General features: G+C 39.6%; 3 protein-coding genes across 3 annotated transcripts; 2 read left to right on the top strand and 1 right to left on the bottom strand.

The window, feature by feature from the left end:
* Positions 1-4,296: 4,296 nt before the first annotated feature.
* LOC120828915 (extracellular calcium-sensing receptor-like) lies at positions 4,297-7,704 on the bottom strand. Its single transcript, XM_078098353.1, has 6 exons — positions 7,601-7,704; positions 7,125-7,422; positions 6,197-6,991; positions 5,868-6,095; positions 5,648-5,771; positions 4,297-5,204 (listed from the first exon to the last, which is right to left on the bottom strand). The coding sequence occupies exons 1-6, from the start codon at positions 7,687-7,689 to the stop codon at positions 4,297-4,299; spliced, it is 2,442 nt and encodes an 813-aa protein (XP_077954479.1). The 5' UTR covers positions 7,690-7,704.
* Positions 7,705-10,034: 2,330 nt separating this feature from the next.
* On the top strand, positions 10,035-13,477 carry LOC120828924 (extracellular calcium-sensing receptor-like). The gene is made up of 6 exons (XM_040192619.2): positions 10,035-10,239; positions 10,314-10,602; positions 10,685-11,440; positions 11,514-11,741; positions 11,844-11,967; positions 12,128-13,477. Exons 1-6 carry the CDS (start codon positions 10,106-10,108, stop codon positions 13,033-13,035), a joined length of 2,439 nt encoding a protein of 812 aa, XP_040048553.1. The 5' UTR covers positions 10,035-10,105; the 3' UTR covers positions 13,036-13,477.
* Positions 13,478-14,646: 1,169 nt separating this feature from the next.
* On the top strand, positions 14,647-19,753 carry LOC120828907 (extracellular calcium-sensing receptor). Its single transcript, XM_040192596.2, has 7 exons — positions 14,647-14,666; positions 14,930-15,088; positions 15,192-15,480; positions 15,685-16,488; positions 16,582-16,809; positions 17,137-17,260; positions 18,855-19,753. The coding sequence occupies exons 2-7, from the start codon at positions 14,952-14,954 to the stop codon at positions 19,751-19,753; spliced, it is 2,481 nt and encodes an 826-aa protein (XP_040048530.2). The 5' UTR covers positions 14,647-14,666; positions 14,930-14,951.
* The last annotated feature ends 70 nt before the right edge of the window (positions 19,754-19,823 follow it).

Raw genomic sequence — 19,823 nt, 5'->3', positions numbered from 1 at the left:
CGTTGGATGATCAGGTAGAGTTTGGAAGGTGGGCACGATGTCCCGGTACCCAGTGCGAAAGGTAAAAATTCCACCTGTGACAAAGTCTCCAGCCTTTGTGAACTCAGGCGGTTGTGCCTTCCCCTGAAGGCGGCACACAAGGGCTCCCCTCCTGATAAGAAGAACCAGGAGCAGCAGCCTCGGTAGTGACATTCCTTCGCCGCACAGACCGACCTCTGCCCTTGCGTCTGTCTTTATACCCTCTGTAGGCCTTATTAAGTGTCCACTCACATCCATGGACCTCATGCTTTAGGGTGCAGAGACAAACGAGCGAGATGCCCCCAGGGGACTGTTGTAGGTGTAGAAGTATTGAAGATTATGAAGTATCCATTATTTGATATTGCTAACACATAACACATTAAACTATTTTTTTATTAAGTTTTCTAATCATGAATATTTTATTGAAAAAATAAATGATGCACACATACTGATTCCTATTGTTTTCTTGACTCCATAGTTTTAAAACATTTAAATCTTTTTATAATGCATTAAGATTACGTAATGATGTGGTTATAAGTTATTCCAAGTAGTTTTAAGTGCCGTAAAAATAATTGACAATGTTACATGTGTTGATCTTAAATAGATTAAATGATTTTAATGATTCACATTACCTAAAACACCCAGTGCAATATTGCAGGGATTATAACTCATCAGATTGCAATTTATTATTAGAATTATATACTATTATCTTTCCAAATAATAATTGACCAGCATTTATGAAGTAATAATGCATGATCATCATTTAGTCCTCATTTAGTCCCATCATTTAACTATAATTATACAGGGATTCGACCAGATCATGATGCTTTAACAGTATACAATACGTGTGTATGTACTTGTATTATGAGTTTGTATCCGTCCTATTTATGTTGACACTAGAGACTAGTGCTAATGCTGTCTAACTTTTGAACTTTAGTAATATATCTACAAACTTATTGGTTGATTAAATCATTACTGTCAACAAATAAATAACACAACAAATATGACGCCATGCTCATTGCTGTGTAGCCAAACAGAGCTACATGCGCCATTGAAGTGATGGAGGTAGTTGATCCACTACGGGATGGAAAACTGAAATAATATGAAATCAACTGCCGAGGTGTTTTAGTTTGTCGGTCATTACCACAAATCAGTCAACTTCAAAAAGCGTACAGTACAACACTCAGTACAGTACAACACGCAATGGTACAATTGTACGACGGATGTCAAAGGAATAACCCCTTCAGTAATTATATTATATTCAAGTTACCTTATTCTTGGCGATATAAGAAATGCAGATTTTGAAATGATCAAAAAGCATCACAGTGGTGAGGTTTTCTTATGTGGTGTCATGCAGGCCTTCACCTGCACAATTAGAATAAACAGGATATACCGCAGCATAAGTTGGAGCTGTTACCTGTCTTTCCTAAAATGTCACAAAGATTCATTATGATATTGCAAACTATTTTTGAGCTGAGCATTTAGCAGCTCGATGTTGGCATTGCTGAGGGACACTTCATGGCTCTCTAACTGAAAAGTAAGCAATCCGAAACACAATAAATGGGGACCTTATTCATTTATTGTACAGTGACAAACGGTTTGGAGTGCAACTTTTTTTATTACATTGCTCTTTGGCTGGCAGGAAAAAGAGGACCTGAACTCAGGGCTCAATGGAAAAATTTAATTAAAATAAAGAAAGAGAAACATCAAAACAAACCATTAATTGATTTCAAATGTGACACTAACAAGTCGTGACAAGGATGTTTGTTAACATTTACCATGTTTTTCTGCTTGAGGCAATATGCCACCTGTTGTTCGTCTTGTTGAGCAAAAGGATGAAGCAATCTGCAATGTTTAATCTCTGGTGTCGGCATGTTGGAGCCCTGCTGGAGCGTTCCCACTGGAGTCGAGCCACTGGGTAACGACGTCCTGCTGACGACAGATGGGGACTTATTTATGTTCCATTGTTTTCTTCTGTCTTGTTTTTGTGTGTATGTACATCTGTAACCATTATTTCTGCTGTGTTGCATCATATTGCATCTTAACTTTACAGTTGCATGAAGAGAAATAAAGTTCAAATCCAATTAAACACATTTTATTCACTATTTTATAGTTTGCTTTCCATATTTACATGTTCAGCATGCAGCAACCAAGATTCGAGATATTTATTGTCATGTGTACAGTTTCAAAGGTTACTATGTACAATGAAATTCCACATAGCCACAGATGTAAAACACCTCTGCAGACATTATCATGTGTTCAAAGCCTTTGTACTCTGTATCCATTGTCGTTGTCATCCTGTCGATATTAGCAATATCTCTTTTTGTGTGTATTGTACTATTATAATCTTCTATTTTCATATCTATCAAAGGTTTCGTAAGGAAAGGCAAAGTCTGTTATCATTAACGACCTTTAGTTAAAGAGAAACATTCTCAAGTTAAAGTTTCCTTAATTTGGCCCTGTGGGATGCAGAACAATTATTCTTCGTCTGCCTTTCATACACACTGTAATTGTTTGGAAATATCTTTCACACATGTGTTGTAGGTCAGATGCTGCAATGCTGGCAGATGTTTCAGTCAAAACTTTATCATGGATTCAAGACATTACATCAAGTAATGAAGACATATGGTTTTAAAGTAAAACAAATCAGTGTAATAAAATGTCCCAAGATATTGTATCACACAGACACAAGGTTATTACCAGATAATTTAAAGTAAGGACATTTTTACACTTAGTCCTCACTATTTTTACTGCTTGTGACGATATTCGTATAGGCATTGTGTTTGATAGCTGCATGAACCAAGGTTATCTGCATACAGGCCAAATAACTGGTCATTAACAGTCTCAACTAGATGTCATTATATGTTTTTTGGTGTTCTGCCAAGGTTGGAACAGGATAATGTAACATTTTAGAATAAAAATGCAAAGCCCATAACTTAATAGCAAATATCTGTAAAGTTAAAGCAAACTTCCCAGGTACATGGTGGGATGAAGGTGAACCAGACTGCACTGAGACAGGCGCGCACAAACCTAGTTTGTTGGGGAAACACACTATCAGTGTGTTGAGGAAAGACTAACTCAAAAGCCCCACAAAGCTTACACAATGAATTATGAAATATGGCTGTTTTCATCCACAAACTGGTTGTGTGTCCTGACCTCAATCTTGTGTGCGTCGCAGCTGGGTAGCGATGTTAACTTTAACATATAACACGTACATATACGGTGTTAGCATGTAGCTAACTAGCTAGCTAAACATCCCGGTCTACCATCTCTACAGAAGTGTTATGTGTGCGTCTGATGGCGTCTGATGTCTGATTGTGAAGTCTGGCTCATGTGGGTCCAGCTGTTTTATTTCTAGTTTCTAGAAAAATTATTTAATTTAATTTAATAATTTAATATTTTTATCTTATTATATTGTATATAATGTGTATCTTTTTATTCTATTTTCTATTTTCTTCATTGTACATGTTGCTGTGATACCAAACTTTCCCTCTTGAGGGATCAATAAAGTATCTATCTATCTATCTATCTATCTATTTATCTATCTATCTATCTATCTATCTATCTATCTATCAAAGTTCTTCTCTCGTACCGAGTTCGGGTCGGGTCTTCTTGGAAGGAAACTGCCGGTGGTTGCCCTTGTTATGTTGTTAAACAGCTCGTTGTGAGACTCGCCCTGACGAGAGAAGTCCAAATCTTAATGTATTTTAGGACGCTAAAATTATAATTCACTCATTAACTTTATCAGTGATTGGCTTCTTAGACCCGCCCGCCGCATTGGGACGCGGCCCGAGCCCAGCTGAGACCAGCGGAGAGGAGGTGCAAGAAAAGCATATATTTTGCACAGCTATCTTATTTTCCAAAATATTACTGGGTATATAACAACACAAATACACAATATTCATTATTTGTATAATGTATTTTTAATACAATAAACAACAAACATTATTTTTAACAACACTTTTTTTCCCCTTCGCTCATGTTGGAGCCACGCCTAATTGCCCTCTATGGACCAGCGGCCACAAATAAAGTTAAAAGTTAAAGTTAAAAAGGTCACTGAGAAAGAAGACAGGTTAGATAAGCTTTCTTAATCTGCTGTCACTGCAAACCGGCCTAAATAACTATTAGGAAATGGATGGATGTCCTGTCCAAATGAACCAAATAAAACCAAAACAGAGCAGGTTGGAATAGGTTGGATTGCTAAAAAAATATATATATAATAAAATAAAATACGATATCTCTTTATTGTCTCTAACATGTAAAATGTATTTTTAAGAATTACTTTTGTGTTCCCTTCCCCATGATGTTCTTTTTTGTATTCTTCTCAGGTTTCAGTAGAATAATATAACATTTTGGAATAAAAATGCAAAACAGCAGTCCAAAACTGGAGGCTAGAATTGCAAATATTTCCACAGCAACACTAAACTTCCCAGGAGAACTGATGTACGCTGGGATAAAAGTGATCCAAACTGCACAAAATATCAGCATGCTAAAGGTGATGAGTTTAGCTTCATTGAAATTATTAGGCAATTTACGGGCCAGAAAAGCAAGAATAAAACAAAACAGGGCCAGAACTCCAATGTATCCAAGTACAGCCCAAAAGCCTACTGCTGAACCTAGAGCACACTCTAATATTATTTTGTTCTTGAATTGCTTGAAATTCTTTAACGGAAAAGGAGGAGCAATTGTTAACCACAGGACACAAATCAATACTTGTATGAAAGTGAAAGCCAGAACACTGAGTCTCTGCTGTGCAGGCCCAAACCATTTCATGACATTATTCCCTGGAAGTGAGGCCCTGAAAGCCATTAGCACCACTAGAGTTTTCCCAAGAACACAAGAGATACAGAGGACAAAAGTGATGCCGAATGCTGTGTGTCGCAGCATGCAGGACCACTGTGTGGGCCGTCCTATGAAGGTCAGAGAACACAGGAAACACAGAGTCAAGGAGAAGAGCAGCAGGAAGCTCAGCTCAGAGTTGTTGGCCCTGACGATAGGAGTGTGTCTGTATCTGAAGAAAATGAGTGCAACAACATTAGTGATGCATGTGCCGGATAAGGATGCGGCAGTGAGCAGTGCTCCCATAATCTCTTCGTACGATAGGAACTCTGCCTTCTTCCTCACACAGGCATCTCTTCCCGCATTCGACCAGAACTCAGGGTGGCATCGCACACATGTGATAGAATCTGAAGAAAATGATATTAAAGCAGCATTTGCTCAGTTTATTTATTTATTTACTTTTTCTCTTACATCTTGATACATGACAGACACTACGTAATATAAATATTTTTTATTTTATTTTATTTTATTTTTTTTAACATGTATAAAAGTGAAAAAGAAAATGTTACTATTTCTACACACAAATAAAAACTAAAAAATATTTTTTTTTAAATAGAATAAGACACAACAAAAAACAAAAAATCAAATTTTTCAAATGTTATTTTTCAATCATCCCGCACAAACACAATTTAATCCACTATGTGTTTATTGCAGTTAGGGTTAGAGAGAGAATGTCAAATGTCCAAACCGTTGCAGGTAACAATAAAACATTTTGTATTTTCATGTACCACTAGGCAGCGGTGAGAAATACGCAGGCCTTTTTATATTCTACATACATATATTACCATACCTGTGCTGTTGCTGATTTCTCCCTCTGCACATCTTAAACAGTCATAGCAGCAGATTGGTTTTCCTTTTTTGAGGACCTTGCGGGTTCCTGGAGGACACTTCTCACTGCAAACTGACAAGGGCACCTGCATGAAAAAAAGAAAAATGTTAAAAATGTATGTGCAATTGTAATGATTCAATTCGCTGCCTTCAATAGCATCAGTGAAAATATCATATCGTACCTCTTGTGAATTCTGAGCCCAAATCAATGATGTATTTTGCAGATTCAGTTGTTTGTCTGCAGGTAAGGATGCATCATAAAGACCAACTGTGACAAAGTCCACAATGCCCTTTGCTGTTGGCTGCCAGTTTATAATTTCATACTTTGCTGCCGGGTCTCCATTCTCATTGAAGTAAACCTCATCTCCTCCTTTTGTTTTGAACTGAATCTTTTTCAAGAACCGTAAAACCTAAGAAGATATGCATGAATTTAGATCGTCTGATATTGTCTGACAAATATGTTTGCAAATGAAATGAAAATAATCGTTTAAGTTGTTGGTATTTTACTCACCTTATATGGCTCAAGATGAACTATCTTGCTGCAGCTTTTGTTACAGTTGAGAACACCGTGAAGTGTGTGAGCCACAGCATACACTCCTTTATAGACATTGTTAAAGATTGGCATGAGCGACATATCAGAGAAGCTGTTTTGCACTCCTGTCAGATCTTCATGTCCAGTGCATACGCTCTGATACTCTGATGATGACTTTGATGGCCGGAACTTACAGCTAAACAATGCCTCCCAGAACTCTGTAAACATTTCAGTACTAGATGAATTTAGCGGCTTTATATTGGACATGAACTCTCTAAGGCCAGCGACGTGTGCTTTGGGAATGGACAGGCCTAAGGCACCGTCCAGAATGTGACCCGTATCTGTGACTGCTGTTTGCGAATCAAGTATCCAACCCTCGGTGCCCACCCACTGGTATCCGGTCAAGTTGTGGTGAGACAACTCATGTAATACCACTTCCATATCCATGTATGAGAGGAAAGCGACAATAACCTTGGAAGTAGAAGACTTAATAGTATCAATTATCTTTTGCAACTTCTTTGGTGGATCTGTTCTAAAGAAAGAGACAGAGTACTCTAAACAGATGCCCAGCCGCTTGGCGATTTCTGTGAATGTTAACATGCCATAATTGCCATAATCATCATTTGTCCTAATAGCGCCAACCCAAGTCCAACCGAAATGCTTGACCAACTGGGCCAGGGCTCTGCTCTGGTAGTAGTCACTGGGTATTGTTCTGAGGAAGGACGGGTACTTCTTTTTATCACTGAGACAAGTGCAAGTGGCAGAATGGCTGATCTAAAAGAAGAAGGAGAATCAAATTGATATGGCAAGACAAAGGCATGAAATATAATGATATAACCAGCTGGACAATTTGAAGTATTATAATATTGTTTTTTTTAATTATTAACAATCTACCAATCTTACCCACCATTGGGATGTGAAAGGGTCCAATGACAGTAGCTACAGCCATGCAGGGAGAAGAAGAGGTTTCTCCTAGAATGGCCTGCACTTGGGAAAATCTGGTGCAAGGTTCCTCAGAAGGAGCCCATGCTACTTCATTATCATTAGCCAAGGCCAGTGCAGCCCTCACACTCGTCGCAATGGAACTACATGAGTCATAAATCTTGTAGCCCAGCGAGATTCCAGGCAGTAAGTCCTTGCTGTTATTGATTTCTTCTATGGCAAAGAGCATAGCCTGGGCCAACTGGAACCCTCTGAAATTCAGACTTGATGGAGAGAGTTAGAAATCATAATATGAAATATCCTTAAAATAGCATAATAAATTATAACAATAATAATAAAGTGTATTTATGGTATCAATACACACAGTAAGGGATTTTTCTCATTTAAAATACTGGATATGACTTCTTTTTAGATATTTTAAGATTATTGGGTATAAATTACCTGGTGCATTGCAGTGGCAATGGTTTTTGGTTGTAGGTATCCTGTCTGTCTTTCCAGCTGCTGTGAAAAGAGAATATTCCCCCCAACATAATTTCCGCGTCCTTATAAAGCTGGGGGCTCTCAGGATCCCCTCTCTGCCGGCACACCAGCTCCTCAGTCTGAGAGAACGAGGCAACCAGCAAGAGCTGTAGGAGTGCCCATCCCTGCTCGGGCCACCTCTGTGTGGACGGCATACTGTCTAGGACAGCAAAACTGCTGAGTGGCATCATGTGTGCCTTGTGTTGATTCAAAGCTCGCACCGGTATTTATACATTTTGGAGGGCTTTCACGATCTTCATCTCTGTGGAGTGTTGCAGGAGGAAGGAGGTTCCAAATCTGAAAAAAATGGCTTTTGGGCATTAGCAACCTGAAAAACTACAAATTTCCATCCATGCCATTGTTGTGGATTCCCCCATTCAACACTACAACGGTGTCCTTGCATTAAGCCACAGTCATGCGAATGGCAGTTTGGAAGAGTGACTTCAACCCAATAAAACAATTTTGGGTTGAACTGAAAAACAACCAGAACGTATCGTAACATTGCAAACCCGAATCCATACAGTCGTGGCCTAATGTTTGGAAATTCCTGAAGACAGCTTAAGAAATGATGTCAACAGTCTTCATGGTTTTGTAGGGAATCGCTGAGAGAAATATGTTGAACAATCCCACAAGTGTGTATTGTAAGTAATCCCATTTGCTCTTGTCATGAAAAAAAAGATACATGGGTCATCTTTAATTTTCAAAAACACAAAAAAGCAACAATATGAGGACAGCAAAGGTTAAATGGAGTTCTAGCGCTCGCCAAATCCTAATCTTGTAGTTCAAGAATAAATACCTCTAAATACCTCTTTACATGCACTATTCGTTGTGAAGCAACTTATATATTTGATATATATCTCATATTCTCTGAAACCATTTAGCACATCACATAAATTCCGCTTCTCATCACCTGAAAACAAAAACCTCAATTCTATGTCTTTGTTTGTCATATTCATTATTGAAGTTTGCTGAGTTTAATACGCAAACTCATTAAAACAAAAAACAAAAGTTTTGACACAGGTCTTACATTCTACATTAGAGATTGTAAGAGGGTCATGATGAAACAGACCTGAAGTTTCCAGTGTAAACTAACAGGTGCAGGTGTTGTGTGGAGGACGACTTTGAACTTTTTTTTTTCCTGTTCGTAACGTGCTTGTGATTAGGAAGGTCTGAGTCATTGTCAGGCCTGAAGCACCTTCACTCCACCACATGTGCTCTAATGCGCCCTCAAAGGACACACTCTCTGGAGAGGTTGAAACTGTTTCATAAACCAACAGTCATCTCTACAGATATACAAACAACAATTTTTTTATCAAAGAGGACCCAAGAGGCACATTAGCTGGCTATTTACATCCCGTTGACAGACGAATAACAATAACACCAAATTAAATATGGCATGGCTCACTGACTTGCTAAATCAGTGCTAAATTATTTATTTTGATGAGTTGTCAAAAGTGTAACTTTAAATCGCTTATCTTAATGCAGAATACAATAAAAGTAATGTTACATGTAGGCTATGGTAAATTATATAAAAAGTAACATGCCTAAATCATTCAACAGCAATTTATGGATTAAAATGATCAGTTTCCTGGGCGATACACGTACATTTGTAAAAAGAAAGAAATAAGAAAAATAAGACCACATCAATAAAATATGATGTCCGGTCCCTTTTCTATGTTGATATCTGCATCAAAACTTTAAATAATCGTGTACAATGTAGGGTACAGATTGCACCAAACGGAAGAAGAGTTTATCCTCTTCCTCATTGGCGTGACTTGTTCAGCACACATTTATAATAAGGATCCACCGGTAGATGTTTTCAAATCATATTTTTTGAATAATGTACCAAATATTTACATTTTAATGGACTATTTACATTACGCAATTACATTTAAAAAGTGATGAGCAATATCTATCTATGTCTAATGTAACTTCCACCATGGTTGTCATTGCAAGCAAGAGAGGACTGTCAGCTAAATGTACTTAAGAAATCTTTAATATATAATATAATACAAAAATGGTTGCTGTAAAAGCATTACTATTCATTTTCCTACATTGGAAAGTGGAATCTTTAAATCATGATCATGATATTTTATAACTTTTTATATGTTGTATATGTGTAGAACCTATTCTGCAAAGCAACTAAACTATTCACTTTGTACAAAACAATCATGGCAAGACCCAATCAGGACTGTCGTATCTCACTGAAACTCTGATTGGTTGGTAGGAGGCCGGTGACCCCTTACGTCAACCGTTATATTAAAATATCCCATTTAAGATGCTTTGATCTCAACCTCGCTGGGTAGGTAGTTCTTCCCAATAAGGATTTGCGAGTGTAAAATGTTTCATGTGATAACAGGGCTGCTTTTCTTGGAGCATCTTTTGGCATTTGGAGCAGTGCAGGAGGAAGCTCCCTTCTGTCAGATCATGGGGAGTCCAGAGTTCCCTCGGTTGTCTAAGGAGGGAGATGTCATGATTGGTGGAGCTTTTTCCATCCACAGCAAAATTACACAACCTCCACTTTCCTTTACAGAGAAACCATCACGTCTTACATGTTCCAGGTAAGCTTTAACCTTGTCTAAGAATATGTCTTCATGAGTTTAATTCAAGTTTAATTTTGCACATTTTGTCTCAGTGTGAACCTCAGGGAGTTTCGATTTGCCCAAACCATGATATTTGCAATCCAAGAAATAAACAAAAGCAACATTCTTCTTCCCAATGTTTCGATTGGATACCGTATATATGACAACTGTGGCTCAACATTATCCTCAATGCGTGCTGTGATGGCCCTGATGAATGGTGATGAGTGGACTGTGGGAAAGAGCTGTTCGGGTCAATCAGCTGTTCAAACTATTATTGGGGAGTCCGAATCCTCTTCAACTATTGTGCTGTCACGCACTACCGGACCGTTCAAAATTCCTGTGGTAAGAGCAATATCTGTGTGCCAATGTGCATATTACGTGCAAAAATTATTCTTAATCGTTGTCTCTCTTTGTGTTTTCTCAGATAAGTCATTCAGCTACTTGTGAGTGTCTGAGCAACAGGAAGGAGTATCCCTTTTTCTTTCGAACCATTGCCAGCGATCGCTACCAAAGTCGAGCTCTGGCCCAGATGGTCAAGCACTTTGGCTGGACCTGGGTTGGGGCAGTCAACAGTGACAGTGACTACGGCAACAACGGCATGGCCATCTTCCTCGAGGCGGCGCAGGAGGAAGGCGTGTGTGTGGAGTACACAGAGAAATTTCACCGGTCAGAACCAGAGAAACTCATGGAAGTTGTAGAAGTGATCCGAAAGAGCACTGCCCGAGTCATCGTTGGTTTCCTGGCTCACGTGGAGATGAACAATCTCCTGGAGACGTTGAGTCTCCACAACATCACCGGCCTGCAGTTTATCGGCGTGGAGGCCTGGATCACTGCTGACAGCCTTGTGACCCCCAACAGCTTCAGTGTGCTGGGAGGTTCTCTGGGTTTTGCTATGCCAAAAGCCAACATCAGCGGCCTGGCTGAGTTTTTAATCCAAGATTTCTGGAAGACAGAGTTCAAGTGTGAGGAAACAAACAGGGACACCGGGGCAGAGACAGCCCAATGCAGAGAAAACTGGGATTTATTTGAGCTTAAAGACAACAATAATGATGTTGCAGAGCTGCGTTACTCCAATAACATTTACAAAGCAATCTATGCTGTGGCCCATTCTCTGCACAGCATTTTAAAGTGCTCAACAAGTCAGGGTTGTGACGGAACAATACAGGTTACTCCCTGGCAGGTAAAAAAGGTCAGATCACTCTACTGTTTATTACTTACTCTCTCCATTCACATGTTGTCTTACTGTTTTTTAGGTAGTGGAATCATTGAAGCAGGTCAATTTTACTACTAAGAATGGAGACCAGGTGTGGTTTGACAGCACTGGAGCAGCTGTGGCTCGGTATGAGGTGGTGAACTGGCAGCGTGGATCAGATGACTTGGTCCAATTTAAACCTGTCGGCTATTATGATGCCTCCCTACCTCCTGGACAAAAGTTCGTCCTAAAGACTGAAGCAATAATTTGGCCTGAAGGGAAGACAGAGGTGAATATAATTTTTGACAGTAATACAATGCAAGGCATAGACATATATCATTGTGAGTTATGAAAATTTTAACATCTATCATTTTCTTTTCTATAATAAAAGTTGCCTGTGTCAGTGTGCAGTGAAAGTTGCCGTCCAGGAACTCATAAAGTCCTTCAGAAAGGAAAGCCCGTCTGCTGCTACGACTGCAAAACATGTGCAGAGGGATCAATCAGCAACAGCACAGGTATATGTTCCTCAAACTTTAGATATGGAAATTTGCATATGTTTTTTTCTTTTCACACTCTGTGTATATTGCTAAAGTTCATTGGTGTCAAGTCTATTATTCAAAATGTTACGATGTAACTGAAAGAATCCCAATAATAGTGAGAATTTTCCTATTACAGATTCTAATGACTGCAAAAAGTGTCCTGAAGAGTATTGGTCCAATCAAAACAGAGATGCATGTGTACTGAAAAATGTTGAGTTTCTCTACTTCACAGAGTTGATGGGTATAATCCTTGTGTTTTTCACTTTGTTTGGTGTCCTCCTTACTTTAATTGTGGCCACTCTATTCTTGATTAATAAGGACTCTCCCTTGGTGAAAGCCAACAACTCCGAGCTGAGCTTCCTGCTGCTCTTCTCCTTGACTCTGTGTTTCCTGTGTTCTCTGACCTTCATAGGACGGCCCACACAGTGGTCCTGCATGCTGCGACACACAGCATTTGGCATCACTTTTGTCCTCTGTATCTCTTGTGTTCTGGGGAAAACTCTAGTGGTGCTAATGGCCTTCAGGGCCACACTGCCAGCTAGTAATGTGATGAAATGGTTTGGGCCTGCACAGCAGAGACTCAGTGTTCTGTGTTTCACTCTCATTCAGGTTATAATTTGTATTCTTTGGCTCACAATCAACCCTCCTTTACCCTACAAAAACATGAACTACTACAAAGAAAAGATTATTCTTGAGTGCATGATGGGATCCCCTGTGGGGTTCTGGGCTGTGTTAGGATACATTGGGTTTTTAGCCGTGTTATGTTTTGTTCTTGCTTTTTTGGCTAGAAAGTTACCTGATAATTTCAATGAAGCTAAATTCATCTCCTTCAGTATGTTGATATTCTGTGCAGTCTGGATTGCATTCATCCCAGCGTACGTCAGTTCTCCGGGGAAATTCACTGTGGCTGTGGAGGTATTTGCTATTTTGGCCTCTACTTATGGACTACTTATTTGTATTTTTGCCCCCAAATGCTTTATTATTGTACTCAGACCTGAACTGAACACAAGGAAACACCTGATGGGGAAAACGGTATCCGGTTAAATGTAGATTTCTATGTGTATTCAACATTGTTGACTGGCTTTTACACTTTTACTTTGTATTTTAGGTAAGGCAGGTTTATTCGTATAGAACATTTTAACAGCAAGGCAATTCAAAGTGCTTTGCATAAAACCATTAAAACCAACCAAAGCATTAAAACAATAAACGGGCAAAAATAGCTTCCCTTTACAGTTTTTCAGGTTTCCCGATAGAAGGTTCTACCCTAGCTTTTCTTTAGATCCCTGAACTAAAACTTTTGAAAAAGCATCGTCTTTGAATTTGGTTCAATAAAAGCCAGCAGCAAAGAAAAAATTCTTAATTTTCAGCAGAGGTAGAGCGTTTTGGAAGTATGTTCCAGATATGGAGCCGAAAAACTGAACGCTGATTCTTACGGTTTTGTACTCCATGATGTAATGAATGCTACCCATGAAAAAATGTGTGACTAGAAAATAATGATAGTAATATTCTGTGTTTAATAAATTACATAATTTTTATAAAAGGTTGTTTGTTTTTTTGTTAAACTTACATTGTTAGTAGTTACAATTACAAAAATCCAAATAAATAAAAATCCAATAAAAATGTAAACTATTCAGACTCCCTTCCTTTTCATTTTAAACAAAATTACTGCTTGCAAAATATAAATTACTGTATAGGCTTCACATACAGTATACTATCAAATTGTTGCATATGCATATTGTCAGGGTTTCTTTTAAACATAGTAGAGTTACATTAAAGGTGTCAATGCTGCATATCATTCCAAACATGCTATGTTTAGCATGACATTCAGCATGTTAGCATGCACAATAAAAGGCTGCTCTTCAGTGTCGACTGCTGATCAATTAATGTATTTGTAATTTTGAGAAAATCTATTCAAGTAAAACGTTGTACATTTATATCCTATACATATGTATTGTGTCCACACTGTCACGGTGTGGTTCACTTCCTGTTGTATTTTGTAGTTTTCTGCCACTCGTGTCCCCGGGTAACTTCACTTCCTGCCTTGTCCCGTCATCCCCTGTGATTGTCTAATAGTTTCCACCTGTGTCCAATCACTTGCACCTCCCTTGTGTATTTAAGCCGTGTGTCTCTTGTGTCACTTGTCGCGTCATTGTCTTTCGTCACGCATGTCCGTGTCCCTTGTTGTGGGTATCTGTAGTTGCATGCCTGTGTGTTTTTGCCCCTTGGCCTTTTGGATTTTTGACCTTTGACTATTAAAGTCCTTTTGTTCCTGCAAGTCTTCATTTTGAGTCCTGCCTTCCACCCGCACCCCTGACACACACAAAATGGTATTGAATAACAAGTAATATCAATTCCAATGTTTTTAGAATGTACAACCTACAAAGTATATGTAAAACTTAGGGGAATGACTAAGAATATGGTTCATTAAAATGATATCTTATCTTCACCATAAACTCTGATGTACTCAATGTAACTTGATCTAAAACCCAAATGACATCTCCAAATAAGACTGACGTTTTTTAAGAGTAGGATTAATGCTTTACCTCAAATTCTGGTTAAGATTTGTGTCTGCATGTATATATTAGTGTTTGCTAGATCTTGTCCTGATAATTGAATTAGATTTCCAGCTATGCTTTTTTCTGATTTTCCTTTTTGTTGTTGAACATAAAGGCAAATACAATAACAAAGAAAGAGGAGCAAAAATGAGCTGACGTCATCATGAAGTGATTTGATTGGACAGCCTCAATCCCCGTCACTTGGAGAGGTATAAAGCTTTTGAAGCTGCTTTTGAAAGGAGATGCATGTTTTGGTCAGTGACAGAATAACTCAATGACAGGTTTGTGTGTGCATGTCAAATGCGTGCTGGCAAGTACCAGATTTGTGACTGCGTTGATATGATGTTACTCCTTGTTTTCTTTGTGGGAGCCTGCGGAGCAGTGGAGGACAGTGCCAACTGTGAGATGTTGGGGAGCACAGAGTTTCCTGTGTTATCCAAGGAAGGAGATATCACTATTGGAGGAGTTTTCTCCATCCATAGCCAAATATCAAAGCCTTTGCTCTCCTTTACAAATGATTCAGAATCTCTCATATGTTCCAGGTAATGTTTGTTTTTCTGGTGTTGTCTTCTTTCTCCTTTGTTAGATTTTTTTTACCAAAAAGTACAAACATTGTCAATCAAAACTGTATTTACTCTTTTTCAGGATCAATTTTAGGGAATTTCGTTTTGCCCAAACGATGATTTTTGCCATCCAGGAGATTAACAATAGCAGCTCTCTGCTGCCTAATATCTCGATTGGTTATAAGGTATATGACAGCTGTGGTTCAACATTGCCTTCGATGCGTGCAGTGATGGGTCTGATGAATGGGCAGGAAAGGACTTTGGATAAAACTTGCTCAGGGCAGTCATCCGTTCATGCCATCATCGGGGCCTCTGAGTCCTCCTCAACCATTGCGATGCTACAAATATCAGGGGTTTTCAAAATTCCGGTGGTAATTATTTGTCAGCAACTGTCTTTTAATTTTTGAGTAATTTCACCCTGTTCCTTTTGCAATAGGCTTATACTAATATGAATGTGTTATAATGCACCCCCAACCAAGTCAGATAGTTAGTCTAACAATATTTTGGCAATGTTTTTTTATACTCAAAATGTCATCAATGGTGTGTTTTGTTTCCCTGCTTTTCTCCTTTATCAGATCAGCCACTTTGCGACTTGTGCATGTCTGAGTAACAGAAAGGAATATCCCTCCTTCTTCAGAACCATTCCTAGTGATTACTATCAGAGCAGAGCCATAGCAAAACTGGTAAAACACTTTGGCTGGACATGGGTTGGGGTGGTTAGAAGTGACAATGACTATGGCAACAATGGCATGGAAACATTCATCGCAGCCGCAAGCCATGAAGGGGTCTGTGTTGAGTACTCGGAAGCCATCTCAAGGACTGATCCCAGTTGGCGGGTTGAAAGGGCGGTCAGAGCGATCCACGACGGCACCGCAAGGGTCTTGGTTGCCTTCCTCGCCCAGGGCGAGATGGACATTCTGCTGGAGGAAGCTCTGAGGCAGAATTTGACCGGGCTGCAGTGGGTGGGCAGCGAGTCCTGGATTACGGCGGGTCATCTGGCCATTGAGAGGTACTCGGGAATCCTAACAGGGTCTCTGGGCTTCGCCATCAGAAAAACACTAATCACAGGCCTGCAAGAGTTTCTTTTGAAGGTCAACCCAAGTCAAAACCCACAAAGTGATCTGCTGAGAGAGTTCTGGGAAGCCATAATTGGTTGCAGTTTCAAATCCAAATTTTATGTTCAGAAGCAGTGCTCTGGCTCTGAGAGACTGGAGGACAACAGCAATCCTTTCACAGATGTCTCACAGCTACGGATATCTAACAATGTGTATAAAGCGGTTTATGCTGTAGCTCATGCCATGCATAACATGTTACGCTGTGGACCAAATGTAGCGGTGTCTCAGTCATGTAAATGGACAGATAATTTACAGATGGAACAGGTAAACAGTGAGCTTTAAGTGTTATCTAAATAATTAAAAATTATAAACAATTCACTTATATATAAGTTATTCAAGCTTATTCTCTTTTGGTAGGTTGTGAAACAACTCCAAGATGTGAATTTCACTCTTCCGTCAGGTGAAAGAGTAAATTTTGATGTAAATGGGGATCCTACAGCTATTTATGAGCTAGTGAACTGGCAAAGAAACCAAGCAGGAGATATCAAGTTTGTGGCAGTAGGGAGCTACGAGGCCTCGATACCAAATGGAGAACAGCTCATCATGAATGAACAAAGCACAACATGGGCTTCTGAATCCCCGAAGGTATCAAATTCTATTTTATTTTGATGGTTATTTTTAAATCAATTTTCCCTGAGCCATTTCCATTTTGAAAACTATTTAGTAGGTAAAAGGTAATTGGCATTGTGGACAAATCATATATATGATTTAAAAAACACATTGATAACGATATACATTTTGCAATTCTACAGGCAAAGTTCCAATGATCTTCTGATGTAGATTGATGTGATCTTAAACTGGAGTCCCTAAAAAATAACCTAACTTTGATTAAATTAAAACAAATTATATGTTTTTTAGATTTACAAGGGCAACAAACTGGGACATTGATGAGTGTTGCTGGTGTTGTTACAGATGCCACACTCTGTCTGCAGTGAGAGTTGTCTGCCAGGTTTCCGGCAGGCTGTGATTCAAGACAAACCCATCTGCTGTTTTTCCTGCATCGCCTGCGCTGCTGGAGAGATCAGCAACTCCAGCAGTGAGTAAAATCTTTCCTATCTGTAACTAATTGTTTAACATCCGTACTAAACCAATGTTCCCCAGTTTCTTATAAGTGAGTACGAACGGCACGTGCTTCTTTTAAAATGGGATGTGCTCTCAAAATGATGAGCATTTGTTCACTCACTGAGCATTTCTATAAGCGTAGCCGTCCAATCAGGACATGCATAACCCAATACAATCAAACTTCACAATATATAAGGCAGCACACCTCGGTGGTGAATCCATACGCTCAATTCAGAAAACAGCAGTAGTCGTACTTAAAACTATTGTTAACATTTTGAAACATTTGACTTAACTCAAACAAGCTCCTCCCTCTACTTGACCCATGAACACAGTGCGTTGAGCAGCTTGAATGTGAACTGTGGGTATGACATCAAACCCAACTCATTGACCCGTAAGGATAAGAGATTAGACACCACAGCTTATTTATTTTGTTACAACCCAGGCCACCAAGGAAAATAAGTATGCGGCTACAGCCAACCCATTTAGTACTACTTAGTATTGAGCTGGCTACAACCCTGGTCTAACCCTGCATGGGGAGGGCTTTTCTGTCCACACAATCCCAAAGGCACACAAAGAGCTGGTGCTTAATGGGGCACTTCCATCAATGCATTGGGGCAATGCATTGATGGAATGGCATTCAGCTGTATCTTCGCCTGAAATAACTTCTTACGTTCTTGAGAACCAAGGAGGGGTTTTGGTATGGGTGAACCTCGCCACTGTCACAACAAAGCAACAAGGAACTGGGGTGCACTGAAGGGGGGATAGTTCATATATTCTCCCAGTTGAGGTCAGTGCAAGCAGCAAAGCTGTCTAAATTGGCAACGCCATAAGAGAGAAGTGTTCACAAGGCTCAAAAGGACCTTTATCAAGTCCTCGAGAACCAATGGGAGTGTACTGTAGAGAGGATGCATGCTTTGGGACTATTGAAACACGACGATGATGAATAGAAGAGCTTCATGCCTCAGTAGCTCAGCAGATGAAGCATTGTGTACACACAGCTACTGAAGATGCACGGCAACCAGATCTTGGCTGGACGACATTCAGTGTACTTGTATAGTATAGTATAGTATATGTATAGTCTGTCCCCTGGAAGGTAGAGCTAAGAACATCCTGTGTTTTTAAGCTTCTGCTAACTAAAAGGATGCACATGTAGGTCAGTAGTGGAAAATCAATTGCATAGCTGAAACACTTCCACCATGGGCCAGCTTAAAATGCAGCAGCAGACATGGGCACTAGATTCATGCCTCCATTTTCACCGTCGAGACTAGTGAGGAGAATGACGATCTGGAGGTGATGTCCAAGAAGACATTACAGGCAGCCCAGTTTCTGTGCCCGAAGCTGGACCCTTCTATGTTCAGATGTTGGAAGCTTGTGTGCAAGACATCCATGACATATGGCTTCACAGGGAAAGCCGTAATTTGCTGAAGTATAGCTTGCATTTCATACTGAAGATGGAAAACCCTTTTTGCTGGAGAGTTAGCAAAGAGTGCAAGGGGAGTGTGCATTTGAGTTCAAACCTGCATCTTACAACATTAGCACATTTTAGTGTTTCATGTTTTTCTATTCAGATCCGGCAGAGTGTTCCCGCTGTCCACTGGAGTTCTGGTCAAATGAAGATCACAGCCAGTGTGTTCCGAAGGTCATCGAGTTTCTATCTTTTGTAGAAACCATGGGCGCCCTTCTCACCGCTTTCTCATTGCTTGGAGCAAGTTCAACACTACTGGTGTTGTGTGTCTTTTTTCGGTTTCATCACACACCTCTTGTTAAAGCTAGTAACTCTGAGCTGAGCTTCCTGCTGCTCTTCTCCTTGACTCTGTGTTTCCTGTGTCCTCTGACTTTCATAGGCCGCCCCACTGAGTGGTCCTGCATGCTGCGACACACAGCTTTTGGCATCACCTTTGCATTGTGTATATCTTGTATCTTGGCTAAAACTTTAGCAGTGGTAATTGCCTTCAAGGCCAAAAGTCCAGCAAACACACTTATGCAGTGTTCTGCTCCACTGCAGAAAATAACTGTTCTCAGCTGTACTTTACTTCAGGTGTTAGTTTGTGTGCTGTGGTTACTTCTTGCTCCACCTTTCCCTTTCAAGAATACAGCTCATGCCACTGAAAGGATAATTCTACAGTGTAATTTAGGTTCACCTATAGGGTTCTGGGCCGTGCTGGGGTACGTAGGACTCCTGGCTATGCTGTGCTTTATCCTTGCTTTTCTGGCTCGGAAGGTGCCAGATAATTTCAATGAAGCGAAGTTCATTACCTTCAGCATGTTAATTTTCTGTGCAGTCTGGCTAACTTTTATTCCAGCGTATGTCAGTTCTCCCGGGAAGTTCACTGTAGCTGTAGAGATATTTGCTATGCTCGGCTCTAGCTTTGGGTTGTTGTGTTGTATATTTGCTCCAAAATGTTATATTTTATTGCTTAAACCAGAAAGAAATACTAAAAAACATATGATGGGGAGAAACCAGTGAAAATCTCCATGGACGAGTGAACAGAATAAAAAGACCAGAAAAATCTGAATTGCTATTTTATTCTTAATTT

Source organism: Gasterosteus aculeatus, chromosome 1, assembly GCF_964276395.1.
Source record: "Gasterosteus aculeatus chromosome 1, fGasAcu3.hap1.1, whole genome shotgun sequence".
Classification (NCBI taxonomy): domain Eukaryota; kingdom Metazoa; phylum Chordata; class Actinopteri; order Perciformes; family Gasterosteidae; genus Gasterosteus; species Gasterosteus aculeatus.
Note: the sequence above shows the minus strand (reverse complement) of the source record. Positions and strands in the feature narration are given on the sequence as shown.

Bases quoted from the DNA above. Each gene is read 5' to 3' on its own strand.
- LOC120828915 (XM_078098353.1), bottom strand. From the start codon at position 7,689: ATGTTGGGGGGAATATTCTCTTTTCACAGCAGCTGGAAAGACAGACAG. The intron at 6,992-7,124 runs GTGGGTAAGATT...TTCTTCTTTTAG, and splicing joins GACCCTTTCACATCCCAATG to ATCAGCCATTCTGCCACTTG. The intron at 5,205-5,647 runs GTATGGTAATAT...CATTTTCTTCAG, and splicing joins AGAAATCAGCAACAGCACAG to ATTCTATCACATGTGTGCGA.
- LOC120828924 (XM_040192619.2), top strand. From the start codon at position 10,106: ATGGGGAGTCCAGAGTTCCCTCGGTTGTCTAAGGAGGGAGATGTCATG. The intron at 11,742-11,843 runs GTGAATATAATT...CTATAATAAAAG, and splicing joins GGCCTGAAGGGAAGACAGAG to TTGCCTGTGTCAGTGTGCAG. The intron at 11,968-12,127 runs GTATATGTTCCT...TTCCTATTACAG, and splicing joins ATCAATCAGCAACAGCACAG to ATTCTAATGACTGCAAAAAG.
- LOC120828907 (XM_040192596.2), top strand. From the start codon at position 14,952: ATGTTGGGGAGCACAGAGTTTCCTGTGTTATCCAAGGAAGGAGATATC. The intron at 16,810-17,136 runs GTATCAAATTCT...GTGTTGTTACAG, and splicing joins GGGCTTCTGAATCCCCGAAG to ATGCCACACTCTGTCTGCAG. The intron at 17,261-18,854 runs GTGAGTAAAATC...TTTTCTATTCAG, and splicing joins AGAGATCAGCAACTCCAGCA to ATCCGGCAGAGTGTTCCCGC.